Source organism: Sceloporus occidentalis, unplaced genomic scaffold (genome assembly GCF_023333645.1).
Source record: "Sceloporus occidentalis isolate IW3139 unplaced genomic scaffold, rSceOcc1.0.p SCAF_166, whole genome shotgun sequence".
NCBI lineage: Eukaryota > Metazoa > Chordata > Lepidosauria > Squamata > Phrynosomatidae > Sceloporus > Sceloporus occidentalis.
This window is the reverse complement of record NW_028317146.1, coordinates 1,465,341-1,488,657: the sequence shown is the minus strand read 5'-3', so window position 1 is coordinate 1,488,657 and position 23,317 is coordinate 1,465,341. Positions and strand designations below refer to the sequence as shown.

The following is a 23,317-nucleotide window of genomic DNA, read 5'->3' as shown; positions in this document are numbered from 1 at the left end:
ACATTTTGAAGTTTCGACTTAATAAACATTGTTGAAATGTAGTTGCTTAGCTCTCTGGTATTCAAAAGCTAAATAATTATACAAAAACAATTTCAGATTTAAAGTATTTTGGTGAGCAATTAGACATTGTTGAGTTCAGCACTAGGTGGCGCTGTTATTACACAATGGTATGCAACTTAACCCTTTCATTAAGCCAGTTACTGCTAAACGTCAATAAAATGTCTATCTTACAACAAAAACTGTTTATTTGTAACGAGTTTAGGAATGCAAGTCTATCTTTGCAGGAACTCTCTTCAAATCATTTACCTTTCAAGCCAGCACTTTAGCTTGGACAATCCTTTTTAAAGGGGATGTTCCACTAAAAAGTAATCTTGGTGTAAGTCTTGATTGGGATAGCAGACTTTATGAAGTTCTTCATATAGCCTTGATACATAAAAAACTGTATATATTTCCTGTTCTTTGAACATGACATCTGCCAACCAACAACTTGTCTTGGTGTAACGTCTCCAGTTGCCACATCATGCAAATACAACAACAAATACATCCTTGTACATGCAACATGTACAAAGTGCACTGATATCTTCTTAGAATTCAGAAAGTTGGGTGAAACATGGCTGTACCGCCATCAGAAATGCTCTGTAATTAGTGCTGTAGGTTTAGGATCAGTTCCACCATATTGGTGAAGAGACCCAGTGGTGGAGCTGTGAGCCCTGGTGAAGACTCTGGTTATATATCTTATTACATGGAGAGAGCAGTAAGGAGTCACCGTTGATATTATGTGCACCTTGTTTGTAATATGGGAAGGAATTAAATATTAGATATATTTCTGCATGGTTCTCGGGTATACATTGCTCCCTCCGTTATTTAGCTTAAAACAGGTTTAACCAGTCTCCAGATTTTTGATCTACTATCCCAGTAGTGTAGCAGTAAGTGGAAAGAGGTCAGTAATCATTTTATCATTGCTGAAACTAAACCACAGGGCCTTGTCTGACACATTGATGACTTTCTGAATTTATAATGTATTTTCCTATAGTCATGCAGTTTTACTATGTCTAACTACTGCTCTACCATCGTAACATACAATGCAACTTGTAACCACTGTAGGGCATACTTATTATGACCATTCTAGATGTTAACGGTTCTTCTAGCTTCTTGTTCCACTCCTCTTGCTTTTCTGTCTTATCTATCTCTGACAAAAGAGTAGAACATCTGTGTTGTTGACTTTTACCCTGACAAGGTAATGAGTGTCCCAGAACAAAAAAGGAGTGATAGAGAGCAAGCCCACTCACTGTAACTGGAAGCTTTCTAACGCATCTTAGTGGCTTTTGTAAAACCTACATATTTCGGGTGTTTGTTTTAGTTAATGAAATGATGCATGCTATACTGCATATTTATTTGACTTTTCCATTTCTCTTGCAGTCCACCAGAAATAAAACTCTTAAAGGAAGGGAAAAGGTACCGTACCGGTCATTTGCTTCCTTTCAGAGCGCCGTGGATACATTTGTCCTTTGTTTGCAAAGGTTTAACTCTTACGTGAACGGAAGCTATTGTGTTTATACACACCTTGGGGATTAAAGGGTTATTGAGCAAGCCTTCCTGTTTAGCACTAGAATGATTTGTTTGATCTGTATGATTTAGTGGGCAGCTGCTACTAATAAGCAACCCAATACAGACTTGCTGAAATCTCACACAAATAGATGTGTACCTAACAATATCACCGGCAAAAACCAAGGTGTAGTCATTAAATGTGTTGACAAATCAATGTCACTTTTGTAATAGCTTATTATATTACATGACCCAAGCTGCTGAACAGCAGATCCCTGTGACTTCTTTTACTGCTGTATTTCTAAATACTGTGATTTTTGCTCCAAACACAGATCAGAATTTTATATATATATATATATATATATATATATATATATATATGTGTGTGTGTGTATATTTGACATTTATTGATATTATTATTATTATTATTATTATTATTAGAAAGCAAATGCTACATTTTATTTGCTTGTTTCAAAGCTTGTAACTTTTATTTCTGAAATGTCCAAACATTTTGTTCAGTGTGGCTAAATCCATTTGAGTGACAGGAATACGGTAACTTATACAAACTTTGCCCCATTCCCTATATGTCTTTCAGTGGTCGTTCTGGAGTTGAAGTCAAATTAACTGTAAAACCCATTAAACCTTCTGATGTTGAGAAATTCACAGCAGCCTCAGAAGATGACTCTGTAAATAGTGACAGCGATGGTGACGCTGTGAAAGAACCAAAACCTGCATTTGTTTCATCAATTATTTCAGTAGATGAAGAAGGCATTGAAGACGGAGAAACGTGTGGTTCCAAGGAGGGAGAAAAATTGCGTTCCAATGATTCGGACGCAATCCTGAAAGAAACAACGGAAAGATTAAATCTCTGTAAATTGGATAATCATGATAGGAACGGGCCGGTAAATAATCAAAATGCATCTCTAGGCCTGCCTTGTGAAGATGTTTCTATAGAAAACACAGAGATTCCGGAATCACGCAAAAGGGGGGATATAGAGATTGCGGGTGTAACTCAAAGAGCAGTCAGCAAAAGAGGGGCAGAACAACTCCGAAAAATACTTTGCAATTCCAAGAAGTATCAGTCTGCTCTTAAAGACACCATCCACCCCGTTGTTGTGAAAAAGAGCATGCTTGAAGTCCTCACACAGACAGTAAATGAGTGGAAAACAGAGGAAACACTGAAATATCTTTTTGGCTCAAACTATAAGGTGGAAACAGACTTTAAGACTGACGCTTCTAATGTAAATGATCATTTGGAGGAGCTGGATGAGGATGACCTTGAAAACACATTGGAAACATCTAGAATTGATAGTGCCAACAGCATAGATGAGAGTTTGCCTTTCCAGGACTTAAGCAAAGCAGAGAAACCCGCGCCTGATTATGCCAAACTTAAGGAAGAAAAAGAAGCATTTCAGATTAAAGTGCAAGAGTTTTTTGGGGGCCGTTATATTTTGCCCGAGGAAGTAGAGCAAGAAGATAAAGAAAGAACAAAGGTCGCTGAAAATACAGAGGTTCGTTTCAGAGAAAAAAAAAATTCTTTTTTATTTGTATCCTTGCTATAATGTGTTATATTGTGAACACAGGTATTCTAATCGGGGACGGTCAGCCTTTTTTATGTTTGTTTCTTCACATTGGCAATTCAAACATGTGCTTTTTCCTGATGGCGATCTCATCTGCATGTTAAGACAAAACTAATTTCCGTCAGAGACCAAGTCGTTTTCGGACCAGGTTTTTTGAGCACTGATGTACTGATCAGCTGTCTAGACGTGTTTGTTTATATTGCTTTTTACTTTTTTTGCAGAAGAATTCTTGGGTTCCTGCTCTTCCCCTTGTGGATTCCTGTTCGCAACAACAAATGCGTAAACGCATTGTCATAGAAAAACTTAAAAAAGTGTAAGTGCCCAACAGTCTGATCCTTCATGTCTTACTAGTGCGTGGCGTATTAGATGTGAATAAGAAAGTATTTCATATAGGCGTATGTGTGTGTTCACGTAAGTCGGTGTTCCACCTTTTGCTTAATATATTTAGCAAATATTATACTGCAGAGATTTTTATAAATGTTGGTGTGAATTTGTGCTTCATAGTTCAGCTCACATTAATGTGCCATAAAGATGAAACCTTTTTTTAATTATAGTTGCTGGAGTTTGCAAAGGACTTGTTTTTCACGAACAAATAGCTAGTTGGTCCTTCAGAACCCTTTTTTGTTGGGAAGATTCCATCCAAGAGCTATTTCTGATCAGAGCTCATGTCTAAAATGTTTCCAGAAGCAAAACCAAAAACAGATCTGAGCTCCAGTTTTTAGAAGAAATGATGCAGACTCAGGTCAAAAACTACTTGCTGATGAAAAAGAAGACAACTGATACAAGCTAAACATTGCGTGCATCTTAGCAACACTTAACACATATATATAGTACACAGTAATTCTAAAACGAATTACAACAATAGTTCTCTATGCACAGTCTGTTTCTATTCCAGTTATTGCATCACATCTAAAAAAAAAAAAAAAAAAAAAGCTATAAAAAGTCACACATGTTTTGCTGGAATCTAATATCAACGATACCGGGAAGAGTTTCACAATTATTTTGAGTATAGAATTGTAGTTCTGTTTCCCTCTTTCATCAAATGAACAGGAAGCAGGCCACGCTAGCAAGGTGTGTGAAAATCACACTTAGCACAGATTATACAAAATAGTTCCAGCTATGTTCAAGGCAAACAGAACATTGGTAAAAAAAAATAATCATAAAAAGTAAAAAAAATAAATCTATTACAAGTTGCTAAGTAGCAACCTTGCATGTAGAAAATGACATAATAAGCGCTGATACCATTTATTTCAGCTTATGGCTATGGCCCTATATATCTGGAGTTTTTTTTTTATTTATTATTTCCATTATGAGAGATTTGCTTTTCAGTGATATACATTTTGCGTTGACTTCCTACTACTGACATTTACTGCTCCGATTCCGCCAGAACGCTCCCTGATTGTCTGCCTACTCCTGACCTGAATCAGGAATCCTTCCCTGGCGTTTGCCTTTGGTTCTGCTGATGCCTCACATTTCTGAAGAATTGTTTTCCAATATAACTAGTCACTTGCACATTACCTGGTTAAATCACTACTAATTAACCACTCTCTTCCTTGTAGTCTGCCAGCAATCTTGTTACCTCTTCGGATAACATATAGTGACATATCAAAGGAGTTGCACAATCTCGTGAAAACCTTTAGGTGAGTATGAGCGGTATTGTTTGAATGAACATATTATGATTTTTACTATTTGACTTTTCACTCTGACTTTTTGCAAGTATTATGTTCATATTCCTTACAATCATAGGGCAATAACAAAAAGATGGTGGCAGTAACCCATTTACTTTGGAGGGAATACTAGTTTTAACCCCTAGCGATCATGAGGAAAGGATTACGATTCATTAAGGGTGCTTTTTCACCTTTTGGGCATGTTCAGCCATTACAGTGCCTTACCAAAGTATTCACCCTCTTGGTGTTTTTCCTATTTTGTTGCATTACAACCTGGAATTCAAGTGGATTTGTTGGGAGGTTTGTATCATTTGATAGCATTTTCCTTGATGGCCTAAAGCTCATTTTTAGTCTCAACTGACCAGAGTACCTTCTTCCATATGTTTGGGGGGTCTCCCACACACCCTTTGGGGATGCGCGTTGGGTTATTTTTTTCTTTAAGCAGTTGCTTTTTTCTGGCCATTCTTCTGTAAAGCCCAGCTCTGCGGAGCGTACGGCTTAAAATGGTCCTATGGACAGATACTACAATCTCCGCTGTGGAGCTCTGCAGCTCCTTCAGAGTTATCTTTGGCCTCTTTGTTGCCTCTCAGCTTAATTCCCTCCTTGCCTGGTCCTTGAGTGGTGCCATATTCTTTACATTTCTTAATAATAGATTTAAAGGTGTTCTGTGGGAAGTTTGGTTTTTTTTTTTTTTATAACCCAACCCTGATCTGTACTTCTCCACAACGTCGTCCCTGAACTGTTTGGGGAGTTCCTTGGTCTGCATGGTGTTGTAGACTCTGGGGCCTTTCAGAACAGGTGTAGATATACTGGGATCATGTGACACTTAGATTGTACACAGGGGGACTTTATTTAACTAATTGTGTGACCTATGAAGGTAATTGGTTGTACCAGATATTATTTTGGGGCTTAGGGGTGAAAACATGTGCACGCACCACTCTTCCATTTTTTTTAAAAAAAAAATTGAAAAAAAAGTTATTTTCTTCATTTTTCATTTCCAATTTGGACTATTTTGTGTCCTTTACATGAAAATAAAAATCCATTTTAATTCCAGGTTGTAATAATATAAAATAGGAAAAATGCCAAGGGGGGTTTGAATACTTTTGCAAGGCACTGTACAAGAACACATTAGCAGCTGTAACATTAAAAGGTTATATAGGTGGTATCGGTAACATCTTTCATCATTGTGTGTTGGAGATTTAACAGAACAAATGCCTCTCATAGGGGACGCTCTTGTCCCACAGTCCTGTGGAGAGTAAAAAGCATGTGGCGAGTGGAGGAACAGCAATTTTCCCCTCCAGCGGGTTTTCAAGAAACACTTGCAGTTCATCGTATTAGGTGCAGCGTTTTACTCCATCGTGTACAGATAAGAAATGCTCTAAGGAGATCTCAGAAGACATTTTAGTACAGTTATAGTTCATCTTAAGCAAAATCCCAGTGTGCCTGTACGCTTTTGTTCCGAAAACTGAGATGTCACATTATTCCCGAGAGAGCGTCTGTCTGTCAGGCCACTTTGCTAAGGAAACCGAAAGGTAAATGATTTGCTTCTCTGGGGTTTATAAATATAGCACCTGGTGGTAGAAACAGCAGCACTATAGACTTTCACATAAGCTACAGACTCGCTTCCACAATAATGCTGTTTAGCAGCAAGACTATATAATAAAATTAACGTCCTTGGATATTTCTCTTTCTCTTGAATAATGTGGACTGCCTGCTCAAAATCTGTAAAATTTTAACTTGGCCTGGAGCAGTCAGAGACTGTTACCTGTCTCGATCCATTATCTAGCTACTGCATTTTTCCAATGTGAGACACCAAGGGAATGCGTAATCCCTTTCTATGGTTGATGAGTGGTCGTGTGATCTAATAATTAAATGAGTAATACATTAGCATCCACCTATACATTTTGCTACAACTAATGGGAAGCTGTCGAGGCAGGAGGTTTATATGGTTGGTGGGCCTTTTATAATATGTGCTGGACAGCAACATATAAAATGAAAACATGCAAAGATGGCGAGATCATGATCATCCTTTGCCGGGGCTTGCTACCCAAAACTCTCCCCCTTCTAGAGCAGCACCTACATGGCGAAGAAAGAAAAAACCATCAGGACTGCACAGTCATGCTCCGGGCAAACTGGGAGATTCCAGCATGTAGCATTGTAGATTACTCCTGTGTTGTTGATATAAGGGACCTTTCCCCCTTTTGTGGCTCGGTAACATTTGCTTAAATAGTTTATACCAACTCTCCGTCTGTGTGGAGACGTCAGAATAAATAGTAACGATATTGGGTTATTCTACATACTCGGTTTGAGGTTCTTTTTAATGCGAGTATAACTTTCAGAACTGATTAGCTTCATCTCAACCTGTAACCCGCTAAAGCAAAGCAATTCAAACAAAGTGTTTTCTTCTGTGTGTTTGGTTGGCACTTCGCTTGCCGGATGTTTGATTAAAGCATAAAATGTTTTTACTCATCTGGGTTTCACATGGTAAAAGGGTCTCATTAGTCTGAAAAACCTGAAGCGGAAACGGCATGTGACAGTACAGAAAACAAGATCAGGGATCTGTTACAGCTCGATCCGAGCCTCCTTTGTAAATAGCATATTAACAGCACTGACTAGTGTTGAGACCTTGCCAATCAATACAAACATTGAATGAGAGTTAATTGACACAAATAATTGCACCTTTCACATTGTGCACATGGACAATGCCTCCCAGCGCTTCAATCAATACCTTTATGCGTCTCGGCGAACTAAAACTGCTCTCATCTCCGTCCGTGGCCGTTTCCCCTGATGAATTGGGTCTCGTTTACTGTGCTTCATCCAAGCAGAGGGACAGTAAAGTCGTGTGTACCGCTTGTGGAAATGAATCAGTCACCCTTAGCGTAACAGAATTTGTCACTGTCACCAAAACACGCCTATGTTAGAGATGCAGCGAGGCTGATCCTAGCGTTTGAGATCGGACAACCACCAGCTGTTGGTCTGCAAACCAACAGCACGACAGCTACTTAGCATGATGGGTGTTGGGAACAGGTAGCGCTACCATGTTGTTAATGGTTTTACCTGCCCGCAGGCTACTTGTCTTTTATGCTGTAAAAACAAAAAGGGTGTATTTCCATATTCAAATATCGTGGTACCCCTGGGGCGTACATTAATTTTGTTAGAAGCTATTGCTACTTGTCACACGCTTTTGTCATGTAGAACACCAAAAATTGGAAACAAACAAAAAAAATCAGCCCCACACATCTCACATGTATGTACCCGTGTCATGGTTAGCATTGGCAAAGTGTCAATATGTAAACAGATTGGAAGTGCCAAATACCATTGAAAAGCATCACCTATACTATATCAACTATAAGCCAAAAGGCCCCCAAATCCCACGCAGTTATAATATATACAGTCACAGTTAGGTAGATGTATTGATACCTTTTTGAGAAGTGATGTAAATGTGAAGGGCTGCCTATGATTCTGAAAATGAGGTTGGGTGCTATCAAATTTTATTGTAGATCATAAGCTCTTTGAGCAAGGTCCTTCTCACCTGTTTCTGTAAGTCAAATTGTTATGTTATATACTACTTGTAATGTCACGTCTACCCATTGTACAGCGCTACGGAATATGATGGTGCCATATGAATAAATACATGAAAACAATGCATTTTGAGCCCGTACATGTACCGGCTTTGTCTTTAAGGGGTTAATGGTATTAATAAATAATAAATAAAGGGCAGGGTTCCTAATAAAGCAAGTTACGATGATTTCACCTAAAGTAGGATTGTGGTCTGTATTGGTACTTTTTATGGTGCGGGCGTCTTTTCATGTAGAGGATCTGCCACTGCCCAGTAAAATATGCCTCTGTATACGTTTTATCATTTAAAAAAAATAGTTCCCCTTTTTCTTTTCCCGTTTGTATATTGCTAACTGTGTCTTGTGGTTTCTTATCCCAATTTTATTTTACTCTAGTCGGGATGCTTCTCAAAACAGATGAGAAATGACAGTTTCTCCCAACTAAACACAAGTCTCTGCTAATGTCATTATAAAGCGCTGATAATCCCCTAACAAGGAGTCAATCTCTCGTCCACCTTGAATTGTACTTATTTAGTTACATGCTGTTCTCGTTAACATATTATTAAAATGTTTTGTTTTTTTGCCCCACAGATTCTCAAATACCAATATTACCCATACTACCCCAGAATGGTCTATCATCGCTGTTGTCCTTTTATCTGTGTAAGTATTTATTTTATGGATTATTTGGAGTTTTTAAATTGATAATTTCTGTCCTTTTGTAGTTTTAGTCCTACATTCCACCCAAAAACCATAGGATTGTCTTCTGCTTTTCGACTTCCCTTTCAACGGATAAATAAATGTGTCCATGCGACTTCCCTTCCAGATGAGAAACAATTTACTGTAAATGCGGCTGCTTTATTGCTTCCACTTTATCTTATTTTGGGTTTCTTGAGTCATTTGAGCCTCTAGGGCTGAGAGCTACTTATGAGACATTTACAGGTCAAGAGATGTTACAGGCCAGCTTTGTAACATCCACAACGCTGCACTTACTATACTTTGATATTGCTTCAGTCTGACACATTGTTCTATCTTCACTGTCCCAAGGAAGGCTATACTAGGAGGTATTAGCGTAGGCTTCAACGAGCCCTACATCTGTGTCACCCTGTCAGATACTGCTCAAATGATTCATTAAATCAGAACACAGAAAGTAACTTTACTTGAATGCTTTGCCATCAATTTTTTATCAGCTATAAGAACAAATCTTTTGTCATTTTTATTATATGCTCTTTCGGTTGAACTGGTGATTTTGTGAAACAGATCTTATGAATTTTTTACACTTTCTCTCATTTTGCAAAAAAAATAGTGAATATCTTGTTCACAATGAAAGGTGGTTGAGCTCTCTGGGAGAGCTGACAATAGCCATTGTTTTTGTGTTATACAAACTCATACTTTATATTTATTAGAGTCTGAGTGCTTTGAAGGAAATCATCGTGACCATTTTACAAGTCAAGGTGTAAAAGCAAGAATGTGGGGAAACCACTGTTTTGTTGCTTACATGGAGGCTGATGTCCGGTACAATGATGTCAGGGGGTAGCCCGTTCAATGATGTCAGGGGGTAGCCCGTTCAATTCACTGTCGGGTATCTACACACATTAATTCACTGGTGTCTGGTTCAGCACTGAACCCAACAGCATGCTGGCTTCCGGACCATTAGCGCTAAAGACTGTTTGAATGGCTGCGATGCCAGTATAAGCAAAGAGGGTAAGAGTGTAATTCTGGAGGACACAAAGGGGGGAAACCTTTTTTTTTTTTTAATATCAAACTGTTGCTTTAAGTAATCTATAGTTATCCACTAACTACCCCTAGGTAACTCCATCATGGACATATTCTACTTTGATGCAGCCCGATGGAAGCTTTCAGCATATTCTCTAGGAAGTGTGTGTCCTGTCGACTGTTATTTATCTGCTGCCATCAGTGAACTGTGGTCAGTCGTTCTCACGCTTACTGAAGAGTAAGGGGGGGCAGTTTTCTCTAAAAGCTTGCAAGAGCATTTTAAATGTTCAGGGAGCAAATCTACTGGCTTTGGGGCCCAGTATTTAAACAAACTGACCATCGTAACGCCACATTAACTAGCGTTTGGCGTGTGCAGCCACCTGAATTAAGTCTGTCATGCAGAGATAATCAGGGGTCACTTTTACCTATAGTTCTGTGATAGAAACAAATGTAAATTTAAATGTGTGTATATAAAATATACTTATAGAACAATTTTTATTTATTATGTGTATATAAAATATACTTATAGAACAATTTTTATTTATTATAAGACCTTGCCGTGTCTGGTTTTCTATGGATGGTCGTTACAATGAGTTGGGAATCTCAGGCTCTTTACCTGTTCTTCTTAGTCAGTGTTCCATTTTCTTTGTGTAAGGAGATCAACTCTGCTTGAAATTTGACTTCTTTGCACTTCACCACCTTCTCAGGCGTTAATGAGATCATTAAATTACATCACCGCTAATAATGTGATTCTCGCATACATAACTTCAGTAGGACTACTGTGACTCCTCTGCTCCGCGCAGGTTGCGGGAGGGATTTCTTGCTCGCTCCTCTGCCTGTCAGTACGGTATGGCAGCTTTACATCCATGTTGGAAATCCGTTTTCAATGTCAAAGAGCTTCCTTAAACATAGTGATGCTGCATGACAGAATGTCCACTGCCAGGCGGTAGTTCTGAGTAGTTCCTCTAGTGGTCTAATGAACTGTAACATGCTCTTTAAATGAACGCTAAGGTATTTGGAATATATTCCACAAGCTACTTTGCAACCTCACGTTCGCATAGCGTGAACAGGAGCATCTCTGGAGGAGTGAATTCTGCACACATAATGGGAGATCAATGAAGCTTGGTTTACTTATTCAGGCTGACGTAATCAAAGCTGATGGACATTATATTGTGCAGTCACAGTTTGTTAAATCTTTCCTTTTTAGTCTATATTTTTGTCTTATGCAGAACTCTGGTCTTTGCTAACCAGCAGGTGTCACTTCTGTCCCTTTTTTTTTTTTTGTAACTCGCTCTATAAAATAGATTTCTGACCCAAAAAGGATTGGCTGCAGGTCTGCTTCTATTCATTTCTCGACTCTGAACAGAATTGGTTGTAGGTTTCTAGGGGCCCCAGCCAGAAACATTGTGTGCACCAAACTCTTATGCAGTAGATCAATTCAGTAATGCGACCCATATACAATAATGGGACCCATAAATGCAAAAGTTATAATATTTTTAACCGCATTATATTATATATACATTGTATATTTATATATTTTAAATGCTGATCTTGTGTTTTTACTAGATCTGTCACTTCTGATTTTATTTTATTTACATAAAAAAATATACCGTATTGGCTCGGATATAGGCTGCACCCTAAAAGTTTGGTGCTTTTTTTAAGAAAAAGTTTTGTAATAGATATGCTGCCACTCCCCCCCCGCCGGCCCCGCAAGACACCCGGGAGTCTGCTCTGGTAAGTCTTGGGGGCAGAGGTAAAACGCATCGTGCGGACGTTCACCGGCTGCGGCGATGCGAGCATAAACGACCTCCGCTGCCGGCACGTCTGCACAGTGTGCTTTAACAATCTCCCTTGCCGGGACTCCCCAGACGTGCCAGCAGCGGAGGCTGTTTACGCGCATCGCCGCAGCCGGTGAACGTCCGCACGATGCGCTTAGACAATCTCCCCTGCCGGCACCCCCCCCCCCGTGGGAAGTGCTGGCAGGGGAGGCTGTCAGAGCGTATCAGAGAGTAGGATGCAGGTCCCCTGCACCGCTGCGGGGGATCTGTATCCTAACCCCGCTGCCTGCCCTGCGTCCGGAACTGCATGTCCCGGGCTTCGGGCGCTAGACTTTAAAGGACATAAGCATTCCACAAAAAAAGTATCAATGAGGCCAAATTGTACTCGTTTTTAAAGAATAATTTCAAGGTTAGGTTTGGGTGTTCCAATGTGTTGTTCCAAAATGCTGCTTTTAGAAGGATTCATTTTAGCATAGTCTGAGGAACAGCACCTTCAGCTGGTATTGTAAGGCTTTGCAGACGTCGTTACGTGACAAATGCTGACTAATTTGGAACCCTATGCTTTTCCAAAGTAACATACACATAATGAATACTTAAACAAGGCACCAGGGAATGATAAGCTTCTTGTTTGTGGCATTGTTTCATCATATGGTTCCAATTCCATGCTTTTTGGTGTTTTAACCAGGAAATTTTTTATTTTTTTTTAAATTAGAAAAATTAGAAACTCATATTTAGATATATATTCATCCACACAACCTTTAATATGAGTGGTTACTGTCCTTCAACCGCACGCATAAACAGGTTCAAGCATCATTAAAATAAAATAATTTTCACCCTCGACACTCACATGTACCTCCTAACATCGCCATATACCTCTTGGCATGATACGCCTTGGTATAGTTTATTTCACATGTCATCGGTATTGTATGGTTCTGTATTATTTGCCTGTTATCTCCAGACACCTGTTGACTTAACACAAATGGAAGCCACCGATAGGCAGGTGCACGCAATCTAATGTGCTGTTGGTGATAACAACTCGATATATAAAAAGCAGATATAAAACTTTGCATTGTATGTGTCGGGTTATATGGTGGACCACCTGGGCCTTAAGATTCTAGGTGTTTTTTTTGATGTGATTGTTGCTTAGTCGCAAGTCAAATTGCACAATATGTGCTAAGAAATGCTGATTATCTTCAATAAAAACACAATTTAAAAATTAGTAATAGTTACTAAACATATGCATAGGATTTTCCTCTTCCGCCATTTTTTTTGCAACTTTATGTATATTTCTGGTAGGTATCTATATATCTATATCAAGTATATAGTTTATATATAGATGTTTTTGCAAACCGGATTTCCCCAAATATTTCCCCCGTTTTACACTTTGTACCCTGTGCTTACTCGCTAAGCTGTAGCTCTGTTTCTACTCTGTTTAATAAATTCATCTGAAAAAGAAATATTTCTGTAGTAACATTTTGGCCGACACATGTCAATGCCTCTATGATTTGAAACCGAACATTAAAAATGGATGTGTTCTAATGGAAGAGATGGCTCCCCTGTGGCTTCGATCTAAATCTATATGGTGTTTTGAGACTGCAAATACTTGTTGAACAGGTGAAAGATAATTTCCAACGGCACAAGCATACCTGCTAAGAAAGGAACACATTTGGGTTCCTACTTTCCTGATGTGAATGTCCTTTCTCATCACTACTATAGGAGTTTATTCGTTTTCATTATGAATTTTTTTTGGAACACTTCATTGGAATGTTTATAATAAAATAAGGCATTTTTATTTTAATTAATATATCTATTTATGCCAAATTTCAGTTAATGCACACCTACAGAAATCCCCAAACTAAAAATGCATTGTACAAATCTGGTGAATTTAAACAAAAAAAACCCTAAAATGTTCAGCTAAGCTATGTATATAGTACAAAGACATGTTTGCTGCGCTGTAGTAAAGCTGTTTATTTAAATTAAATATATATATTTGCCTAGCAATCCTCCACATTTTATCTCCTCTTGATATTCTGTTAAAGGGATAGATATGTCTCAAATAAAATGGGGGAATTACCTGTCCGATCTCTAAATAAACCAGTTGTGAAACTTTTTAAAATAATATGACAAATGTTTTCCTACCCACTAAAACCATTAAACTCTTTCTGGGTCACACATTACAATATTCATCTTTGGACAGGTTTAAACATTTTAAGGTGTTGCTCAGAAAAAGCCCCACAAGTTTCTCCATCACTACTTACAGTACAGGGCGAGTGGAAGACCTAAAACCATTCCGTGTTGGAGTGTATTTAACGGGGCATGATCATCACTTTACTTTAACGCACAATCGATCTGGTAATTCTCATAGCCCTTTCTAGCCGAACTAATGAGACGTTGTTAAAGTTAGATAAGGCAATAAAATCTTGCAGGATATTCGGTTAATCCGCAGATACTGAGTATTTCCAGGCTGTGTTTTGTTAGGGTGGTAGGATCAGAACTTGGCACATTTACCTATATGAGAGTTAACACCACTTATTATTTTTAATAAAGTTAAATATTGCCGTAATGTCCTGTGGCACAAAAACAAGTGTAAATTGGTTGTTGCCATACCATCTGGAAACTCTATTTAAAGATTCTGTATTGTTTTATGATATTTAACCTTGTGGGAAAGAATCTGTAATAAAATTACAGATATGCTAAGGTTTATATAGTTAACATAGCAGAGGGTGGCGTTCATGTCTTGTCTAAGCAGAACGGCACCTTTTTAATAAATGTTACTAATTTAACCTTTGAAACATGCTAGGTAAGTACTTCTGTCATGGACAAAAAGGCCTCTGGAAGCATCTACCGTCACCCTGTTTGCCAATGTTACGTCCAAGCAGTTGGTTGCTAAAGATATCAAGTTCGGTACTTAAATAGGAACTATCCTGGAAAAAGAATTCAACTTGAGGGTAAATTAAAGCGCTGAATGCAGTAATCTCAGCATTGACAAAAACCTGATTTCATCCCAATTAATTTTACCTTGACGCCGCCATTATGGTCCGCTGATTCTTGATGGGAATGCTAATGAAGTCCCTTACTACATAAACCTTCAGTATAGGTCTCCAGGCAGCTGATTAACAATGAGCCATTCTATTGTTTGCCACGGGCAGTATGATAAGGAGATAAGGAGTCATGGTCTTCTATAGAATGAGCTACAGTCACAGCGTATGGAAAAACCAAAAAAAATAGATATTTAATCTGATGCTGCTTGTAAAGAAAACTGTTGGGCGTTCCCCTTTAGAATTAGTAATGTGCTGGATTGGTTTCTTTGTAAATATAGACTTTTTGACACGTGTAAAGGTCATAGTAAATAAATAAAAATAGAAAACTTAAGTGAATACTCCTTTAGTGGTCTGGAGAAAGTGGTATATCATAGACACGGTGACACAGCAACAATCCTGCTCAACTTAATGCCGTCATAAGTAACGCAAGACACTTATTGATCACGGCCAAGATGTCCCGGCCAGATGCATGTCACGCGGTTCGTATCGTACGGCCCTTGGTGTAACATCATTTTACGCTGCTACAAGTAACTTTTTTAATTGTGACTGCTAGAATTCAGTTGTATGCGTCTGAGTAGATTTAATAACCCATCACCTATGATTAATAATTGGTGTGAAGTATCACAAGACACAAAAAACCTTGTAGATTTACTTCAAACACAAGCTTTTTAAGCTTTTAAGATTTGTTTTTCAATCTTTTGTAACCTAGAGGTGGGAACTGTCAGGGCATGCAGAGACCGGCGGCAGATGTGTGTAACTGCCATGATTTCACTGCAAAACGGTTTAACTTCCTTCACTAAATGCTGTATATGCCATATGCTACTGAACTTGACACGCTGACAGGCCAAATGCAGAGATTTCTTTGGAAAATATGCCTTTACCTTCCACCTGGTGTCATGCATTCTTTTTCTTAATTCTTTTTAAGTACTAAATATTCTCATTTGCTGATTAATGACATTTAGTCATTACGGCTGTCTTTATCCTAAAGCTACACGATGTTCATCAAGTCTTTAAAAAGGTTCCAAATGGATTTAATCCTTTTTTACATTTTCATATTAATGTACTAAAATATTCATATTTTCTCTTATATGCAAATCTAGCAAACAAATATATATATATATATATATATATATATATATTATACTCTGTGTGTATAAATATATATAATTTTCATTCAAAGGAAATTGTCTATCTTGAATTTAACCGTCCTGGCCTTTGATTATTTGTCGGTTTATTGAGAAATGGTTGAAGGAAGGCAGAGAAATGCACAGTTGCGAGTTGTTATAACTCGGTTTCCCGAAGATTAGCATTTTAATGTTGCTCAAATCAGATCTGGTAGATGAGTGTCGGTGCCACGGAGTGTAATCTTTCATCTTTAGTTCAGTGTTGTGATGGTGCTTAAAGTGTTCCAGACTTTTTATGATGTCCTTGTCTTCTAGTACATGGCTCTAACCACACTGTGATCTCTGCCTACCAGGACTTCCTCTCTACCCTTCCTGATCCCTTTCCTATTGCTGAAACTCTTCGCGACTGTAGCAGCTATCAAACCAAACCACATTTACAATGTCTGCTCGTTCTTTTTCAGGCTGTTAAATATCTGTTTGTCTTTTCGCAACTCTGACAAATGCCATGTTTACTTCTAACACAAGCGTTCCGTATTAGATGTGCACAGAATTGAGATTGAGAAAGACTGAGTTCTTATTACAAAGCTCAGGATAAATCTTTAGTTGATACACAATATCACATAAAGTTACAGATCTGTTGGTGATTTAAGAAAAGTAAATAAGTGTTACTTTTCTTAAATCACCAACAGGAGATCTGTAACTTTATGTGACATTGTGGCATGTTTAGTGTTCTCTTTCTGGGAATATGAATGGAAGAAACGTTGGCTCCCTGAGATGGTGGAAGATAAGTGGATTAATAACAGTGATAGAGGGTGTGATGGAATTTGGAGACTCAAACGCTTCAGCTCAAATATAACAATTCACGTTTAGAGACGTTCGGCTGCATTTCCCAGAAGTTCTAGGCTTCAGCGGTTCTATGGCTTTGTTTTATAGTAAGCATGAAGCATGGACTTGGACTTCCCATTAGATGTGATTTTTGGTTCGGTTTTGGATTCTGCTTTGAATTGAAATGTTTTGTCTAAATATCTCATGTTTACTTTTGTTACCGACTTTCACTAAAATCCTGTGCTTCCTGCAACAGAATATTCAAGTCTCATCACTTTCCTACTTATTTGATCCCCCACATAGTTTAATTTATATAGATACATAGCACGTCCATAGGGAAATTTTTGCATGAAGCCGGCATAACACTGTTCTGAAAATAAGAGAGAGCCAATAACCTAAAAAGTTTAAGGTTCATACATCATTCACCAAAATGGGCAGAGTGATTGTTATCTTCTCTTAAATTCAGTAATGGTTTCTGTGGTAGGAGAGGGGAGAACACGAAGTGAACAGTGACGGTAACAAGCATATGACGTACTGGTGCAGAAGGAAGAGGACCGTGCTCTTTACTCAATGTAAGGGACTGCTTGGGCAAGGATTCTTTTATTGTATCAAAGTTTACAAAGTGGGAGGAACAGCTGCTTTCTTTGCCTTGTGTGGATTGTGGGGTATTAAGAGGATAGGTCACATACTTCAACAAACATGTATGTTTTTAGTTTTTTTAGTTGGGTTTAAGGCTAAAATAAATAAGGGGAGAGTCTGACTAAAAGCAGGTTAAGGTCTCAGATGGGTTAAGTTCTAGAGATGTAAAGTGTGAAGATACATATGGGCAGAAGGTGTTTAGGACAGTATCTGGTAAGAGCAGAGACATAAGGGTAAGGCGTAAACTTAGTATGAGGATCCTGTGGGGTAACTGGTAAACCGGTGGATATCCGATGTGGCTGAATGCGAAGGCCATTCGGCTGTTTATATGTCTGGGACATAATAACCAACGCACGTGATTCCGGGAGAGTTGCAGTTTTACCTCGCATGTGTTGTGATGGACCGGTCTTGGCCAGTTTCTTTTGCAAGAAGGACTGCGCTGCCCCTGCAAAATTCATAGCTTAATCAAATGTCTTCTTTCAATAAACTATGCATTATACAGGGCCTAAAAAGCTCTTCTTGCAAGTAAAGCTCACCGGGTTTGTCCTTCATGATGTATAGTATAGTATAGTCAGAAATTTGAAACTTCAACTCTCCTGAAAACGCACTTTACTGAACAAACCCCTTGGATACCAGAACTGCAGATATCCAAGGAGCCGTTGTAGACTGATCCGTGTGGATGAATGGCTCTAAAACTCCACATGCATTTATCCTGATTCTTCGTTTGGTTTGTTGAGGCCTGTGTTTTAAGTAATCCATGTTTTTACTGTCTCAAAAGAATGAATAATAAGCAAAAAAGAAAATAACTATAAATATCCTAAAGCATCTATTGCATATTAACTGTGTTTTACACATGCACAGAGCTGATTCCAAAGCTGTTCCCAAATGTGTTTCATCTGTTGTGATTTTGGAAGCCTGCTTTAGGAAAGTTTTGGCAGCGTGTCATTTCTTTCAATCCTGTCCCTAAATCACAAATACAGTGTTCCACATGACTGTTTTAAGGCTATTTTCTTGGCCTACGCAAAAATGCACTGTTCTGATTCTTCTTCTGCGGTTATTGATCCACTTCTTCCGAGAGTTATCTTAATCCATATTTGATGTGCCCAGCAGCACTGGGTCAAGGTGATGAAATAATCATTTGAAAGCCCTCAACGGGAAGCTAAAATCCCAGCTAGAAACCAAATCAGGTTGTGTTCTTCACTGAAGAGATTTCATGTCAGATTTGCGTGTTCAAATTTGCTGAAATACCTTGATTACAGTGAAATAGGATTTTACAGTGAAATAAAATTCACCTGTTTTGTCTAGCTCTTGCAGCACAATATTAAATGTTTCAATACTGCAATGCTTCCAGGTTACACAGTATAAGCTTCAAACAACACTTTTAGAACAAAATTTAAGGCTGACCGTACATACTATTTTCAGAAAACACTTTTGCCAATTTGCACAAATGAAACTTACTCTTTTGATTTATTTTAGATTACTGCCCACGATGCCGCTCCATAAAGACTGTGAACAGAATCCTTTGTACACCCAGTTTGTTTCCAAACTCTTAGAAGAACTGCACTTTCAAAAAGAAGACCTGGAATTCCTGAAACAAAAATTTGCTGGCAACACTCTGTCATTTAATGTTGCCTAAAATGTAACCGCAATTTGTTAGCGCATTTTAAATATATTTGACATACGGTCCTGTAGAGATTTTCTGTTTGTGCATTTATTCACGAGCTATGAAAATATAATGTAATTTAATTTAATGTTCATCTGTAAGGATGTGAATAAAACTACAGGCAATGAATGTTTTGTGTGAGAATTCATACGAGATCTCTGTAAAAATGCACTAGTCTTATTTTGTTGGAAAAGCTTGTCAGTTCAAATTGTAATATCTGTCCTCATCTGCCTCAATCCTAATGTGTCCAAAATACACACCTTCCTCCATTATCATTCCAAACTCGGACAACACAAAAAAGAGTGCTGCTGTCATGTCTATTTGTTACATGCTGCATGATATCAGCTCTTTGTATCGTCATATTACGAGGTATATATTGTGGCAACCTACAAAGTCAAACGAGGAGTTATGCTCCGTAGACAGCAAGGAGGGAAGTGGAGAAAGGAAAGAAGTTAGAAATAACTAGAGAAGATGGTTGGGTGAAAAAAAAAAATTCTTGCTCCAAATCTAGCCCCAGGAGAAAAACACTACGGAGGGGGGGCCCTCTGAATGTGCACTTCCAGTGCCTATGTGTTTGTGCAACAACTTTTGCCATCGTAGGTAGGTATTCACTTCCTGTAAAACAGGAAAACATGTTATGTTTTATGTTAGGTGAAAGGCATGTTGGAAGGTGAAACTAGATGAGAACCTGTGTTCCACTGAACTCAACTTGGTCAGTTTTCAACCATACCATATGGTATTCAATTTGAGAAATGCCAACATTGCAGAGTTTATAAAGGCACTTAATAAAAGTTTCTCTTCAAGGTTAAAAGTGTCTCAAATGGTGATATGGAAAATAAATTCTGGTATGATGGTAATACAAAGAAAGAGAAAGATACTTAAAAAGAGGAAACCACCCAATTTGTAGGAAAAGGGGAACATATCACTTTTAGGTACACACATACATTTCTAAGGCAATGAGTGTCATATTTCAGGTCTGTGTACCAGTTCTGGACAAGCCGTTAGACCGTCAAAGCAAATGTCCACGGAGCCAACTGTTGTTTAGCCCAGCATAGGGCATGTATATGTGTGAGCAGAAGGGGGAGCATTCACAAGCCACCACTCAAATACACGTTGTGTCATTATGAGTCTTCCTCAATCAAATTGTCATATCCCAGCACCCCCAGTAGGGCCTAGTGTAAAGCCCTGTCATTATTATTATAGTTTATTTATGACGCTCCAACGGATTTCTCTATGCGTCTGTGGGTGATGCGTCACCCTGGGGGCCTTATGGAAGCAAACACCCCATACGCGCCCGGGTTGCTACTGCGCTAAAATAAGAAGTGAAGCAATATGGTTACGACACGTTATACAAAATGTTTTGCTCGCATATTGCAAAGCTTCACAGACACAAAACCAAGGCCTACTGTATGAGAATAATGCAGGTGGCAGCAGGATTTACTTTGCTCTTTGATTGTAGTAAACCTCGGTGTGTGGTTTACACTCCTTAGTGTAGAGAACGGGTTTGTATGTGGTTCACAGTTCTGTAGCATAGCAGGGCTATGGAAAGGTCGCTGGGTGTTACCGTACGTGTGATCTGTGCAGCTGCTTTCAAATGCTTTGCTTTTGCTATAGGTTGTTGTTTGAAACCATGATGTAATGCCCTAGAAATGTGCGTGTAATGTGTAAGGTTCACAGGTTTTATTTCTGTCACTCGCAGGGAACATTAAAATTAATATACATGTTTTGTTTATATGCAGGAGCGAATTGGGGATAGCAAGGCGGCCCAGGCACTTTACCTAATGACATGTTGCATTTGTGACGTATCGTGTAACCAGACATACCCAGCCGGTAGCCACGCGCTGCAGCACCAGATCCGGCATTGAGTTGTCGGCCAACAGCCCACCAGGCATTTGCCCAAAGTGCCAGATGGCTAGTCTGGGCCTGGATTATATGAGAGTATTTTTCATACTACCCAAATGTTTTTAAGGTTTTCGGCCTCTTTCCTAAGCGCTTTCTTCTAAGTGTTTGTTCTTTTGCTTCCATACCGCCATCGGTGTAGTTTAACAAGGGCTTAATTTAGCAATTCCATCCACGCATGGCTCTTTGTTTTCGTTTTCTATGCTGTCCCGGTAAGTGTGTTTTGAACAGGATTACATGCATACCCCGAAAACAGAGATACAGGGATTGGGGTGTTTAGGAGCGACCTGCTAATGACAAAAAAAGTAAAATTTTTCTTCCTATGGGAATTACTGTAAAATACACTCATATTCCTTGTAAGCGGAGAAATACTTGTTTTGCTAAACATTTTGCTGAATTATACACTACACTTCACATTAAAAACACACTAGAGAAACTGAAAAATTCCAAAAGCATTTTTGTTGCCAGACATCTCATGTCCGTGTACCACGGCGCTACGTCTTACTGCCTGCCAGGCCGCCGAGGATGTTCACCGTGTCAGAACTCAAGTGGCTATTGTTTATGTCTAGAGAACCCTTGTCCTGCGTTGTCCTACTTTTTTGGCCACCACCACAAGTAAGCCCTCCTTCAGTAGCTGCTGTCAGTGACGTGGGGAACAGTATATTGCCATGGATACCCAAAATACATAATCTTGTTTTTTATGCACTCTTGTGCCCTGTAAAAGAAACATAAGCTGGTGGGGGCGAAACTGGTGCTGTCCATTATTGTTAGATCTTAGAATGTCTGCACCTGTTTTGTTCTGATCACCGGCAGCTATACCGAACGGGGATTGGATCTTTCTTTTAACTGTAGGTGAAGTAAACTCTCCTTGATCAGATGCCTTGCGTTTCTAGTACGGTAAATGCAAGGCATCTTCCCGAAGTTAGGTGGAGTCAGGGGCGTACCTAGAGTATTTGGCACCCCCCCCAAATGTAAAGACATCTACAAAATTATGTTGGCAAGAATATTTATTGCACCAATTTGTAAACTGTATGTCAACTGTAAACAACAAGAAATCTGAAAAAATAAATTAATAACATAAGTAAAATAAATACGTTTAAATAACATTTACTGAACATATAATAGTGCTTTCTTTAATAACCCTAAAAAAAAACAGCGTCCACATTGCCCACATAGAACCTGACCAGCACCCAAATTACACACGCATAGGACGTGCCATCTTTGCCCCCAAACAGCCCAGCATGAGTCAGCATTGTTCCCAAACAGGAACACTTACCAATCCACACTTACCACATTTACCAATCCACATTTACCAATCCACAGATTCCACACGTACCAATCCACATTTACCAATCCACAGTTACCAATCCACACTTACCAATCCACAGATTCCACACATACCAATCCACCCTTCCCAATCCACACTTCCCAATCCACAGATTCCACACATACCAATCCACACATACCAATCCACAGATTCCACACATACCAATCCCCTCTCACTGTCACTCTCACTGAATGATCGCGAGGGAGCGGTATCGGAGGTCTTTAACAGACCTCCGGCTCCCTTGAGTGATTTTAAGCCGATTCTCGTTAAAGACCTCCGATACCGCTCCCTTGCGAGCCTTCTCCTCCAGCGGCGGACATTACTGGAGGGGTGCCGGGTGCCGGCAAGTTGGCACCTCCCTGATGAGCGGCACCCGATGCGGACCACCCCCCGCTAGGTACGCTACTGGGTGGAGTGATGCCTAAAATGATCAACAGCACTACTGAATTACAGGAAAGTTTATATCAACACCAGATACCCTTACAAGTTAAATTGTGTGAAATGTTTTATTATTATTAATAATAATAATAATATCAAATGTTGTATTCTGCATGCCCAAACTTCATTATTTTCTCACTGGGGCCTGTAAAATAAGAGACAATATCAACCAAAGAGCCCCTTGGACCATTTTATTGGTTGCTATGCTAATAAGATGTTTCATTTTTTTGCAACATTGCACACACTAAATTATTTTTTTAAAGGAATCAGTAGCAATTATTTTAAATGTCTGTAAAAAAATAAATAATCCAGTTTAATGCAAGTGCAGAACAAAACAGGAAAATATTATCAACATTCCATCCAATTCAATTTGGTGCATATTTTTTTTTAGTAAACATTGTATTCTTGACACTTTCGCAATGTGTAAATACTTTAACTTGCCTTACATTTTTACTAGAGCCTGCTGTGTCCTGTGGAATGCCAGGAGTTAACCAAATATTTGTAATGTATTGTTTTATGTT

General features: G+C 38.8%; 1 protein-coding gene across 1 annotated transcript in view; it reads left to right on the top strand.

Annotated features, from left to right (window-relative positions):
* Positions 1–19,105, top strand: part of LOC149279440 (putative RNA polymerase II subunit B1 CTD phosphatase RPAP2) — a 28,364-nt gene extending 9,259 nt beyond the window's left edge. Inside the window, exons 7-12 of the mRNA XM_089501211.1 lie at positions 1,420–1,455; positions 2,141–3,056; positions 3,347–3,438; positions 4,685–4,765; positions 8,941–9,009; positions 18,946–19,105. Of these exons, the coding sequence (XP_089357337.1) occupies positions 1,420–1,455; positions 2,141–3,056; positions 3,347–3,438; positions 4,685–4,765; positions 8,941–9,009; positions 18,946–19,105 (1,354 nt within the window). The remainder of the gene's footprint in view (positions 1–1,419; positions 1,456–2,140; positions 3,057–3,346; positions 3,439–4,684; positions 4,766–8,940; positions 9,010–18,945) is intronic.
* Positions 19,106–23,317: the final 4,212 nt, after the last annotated feature.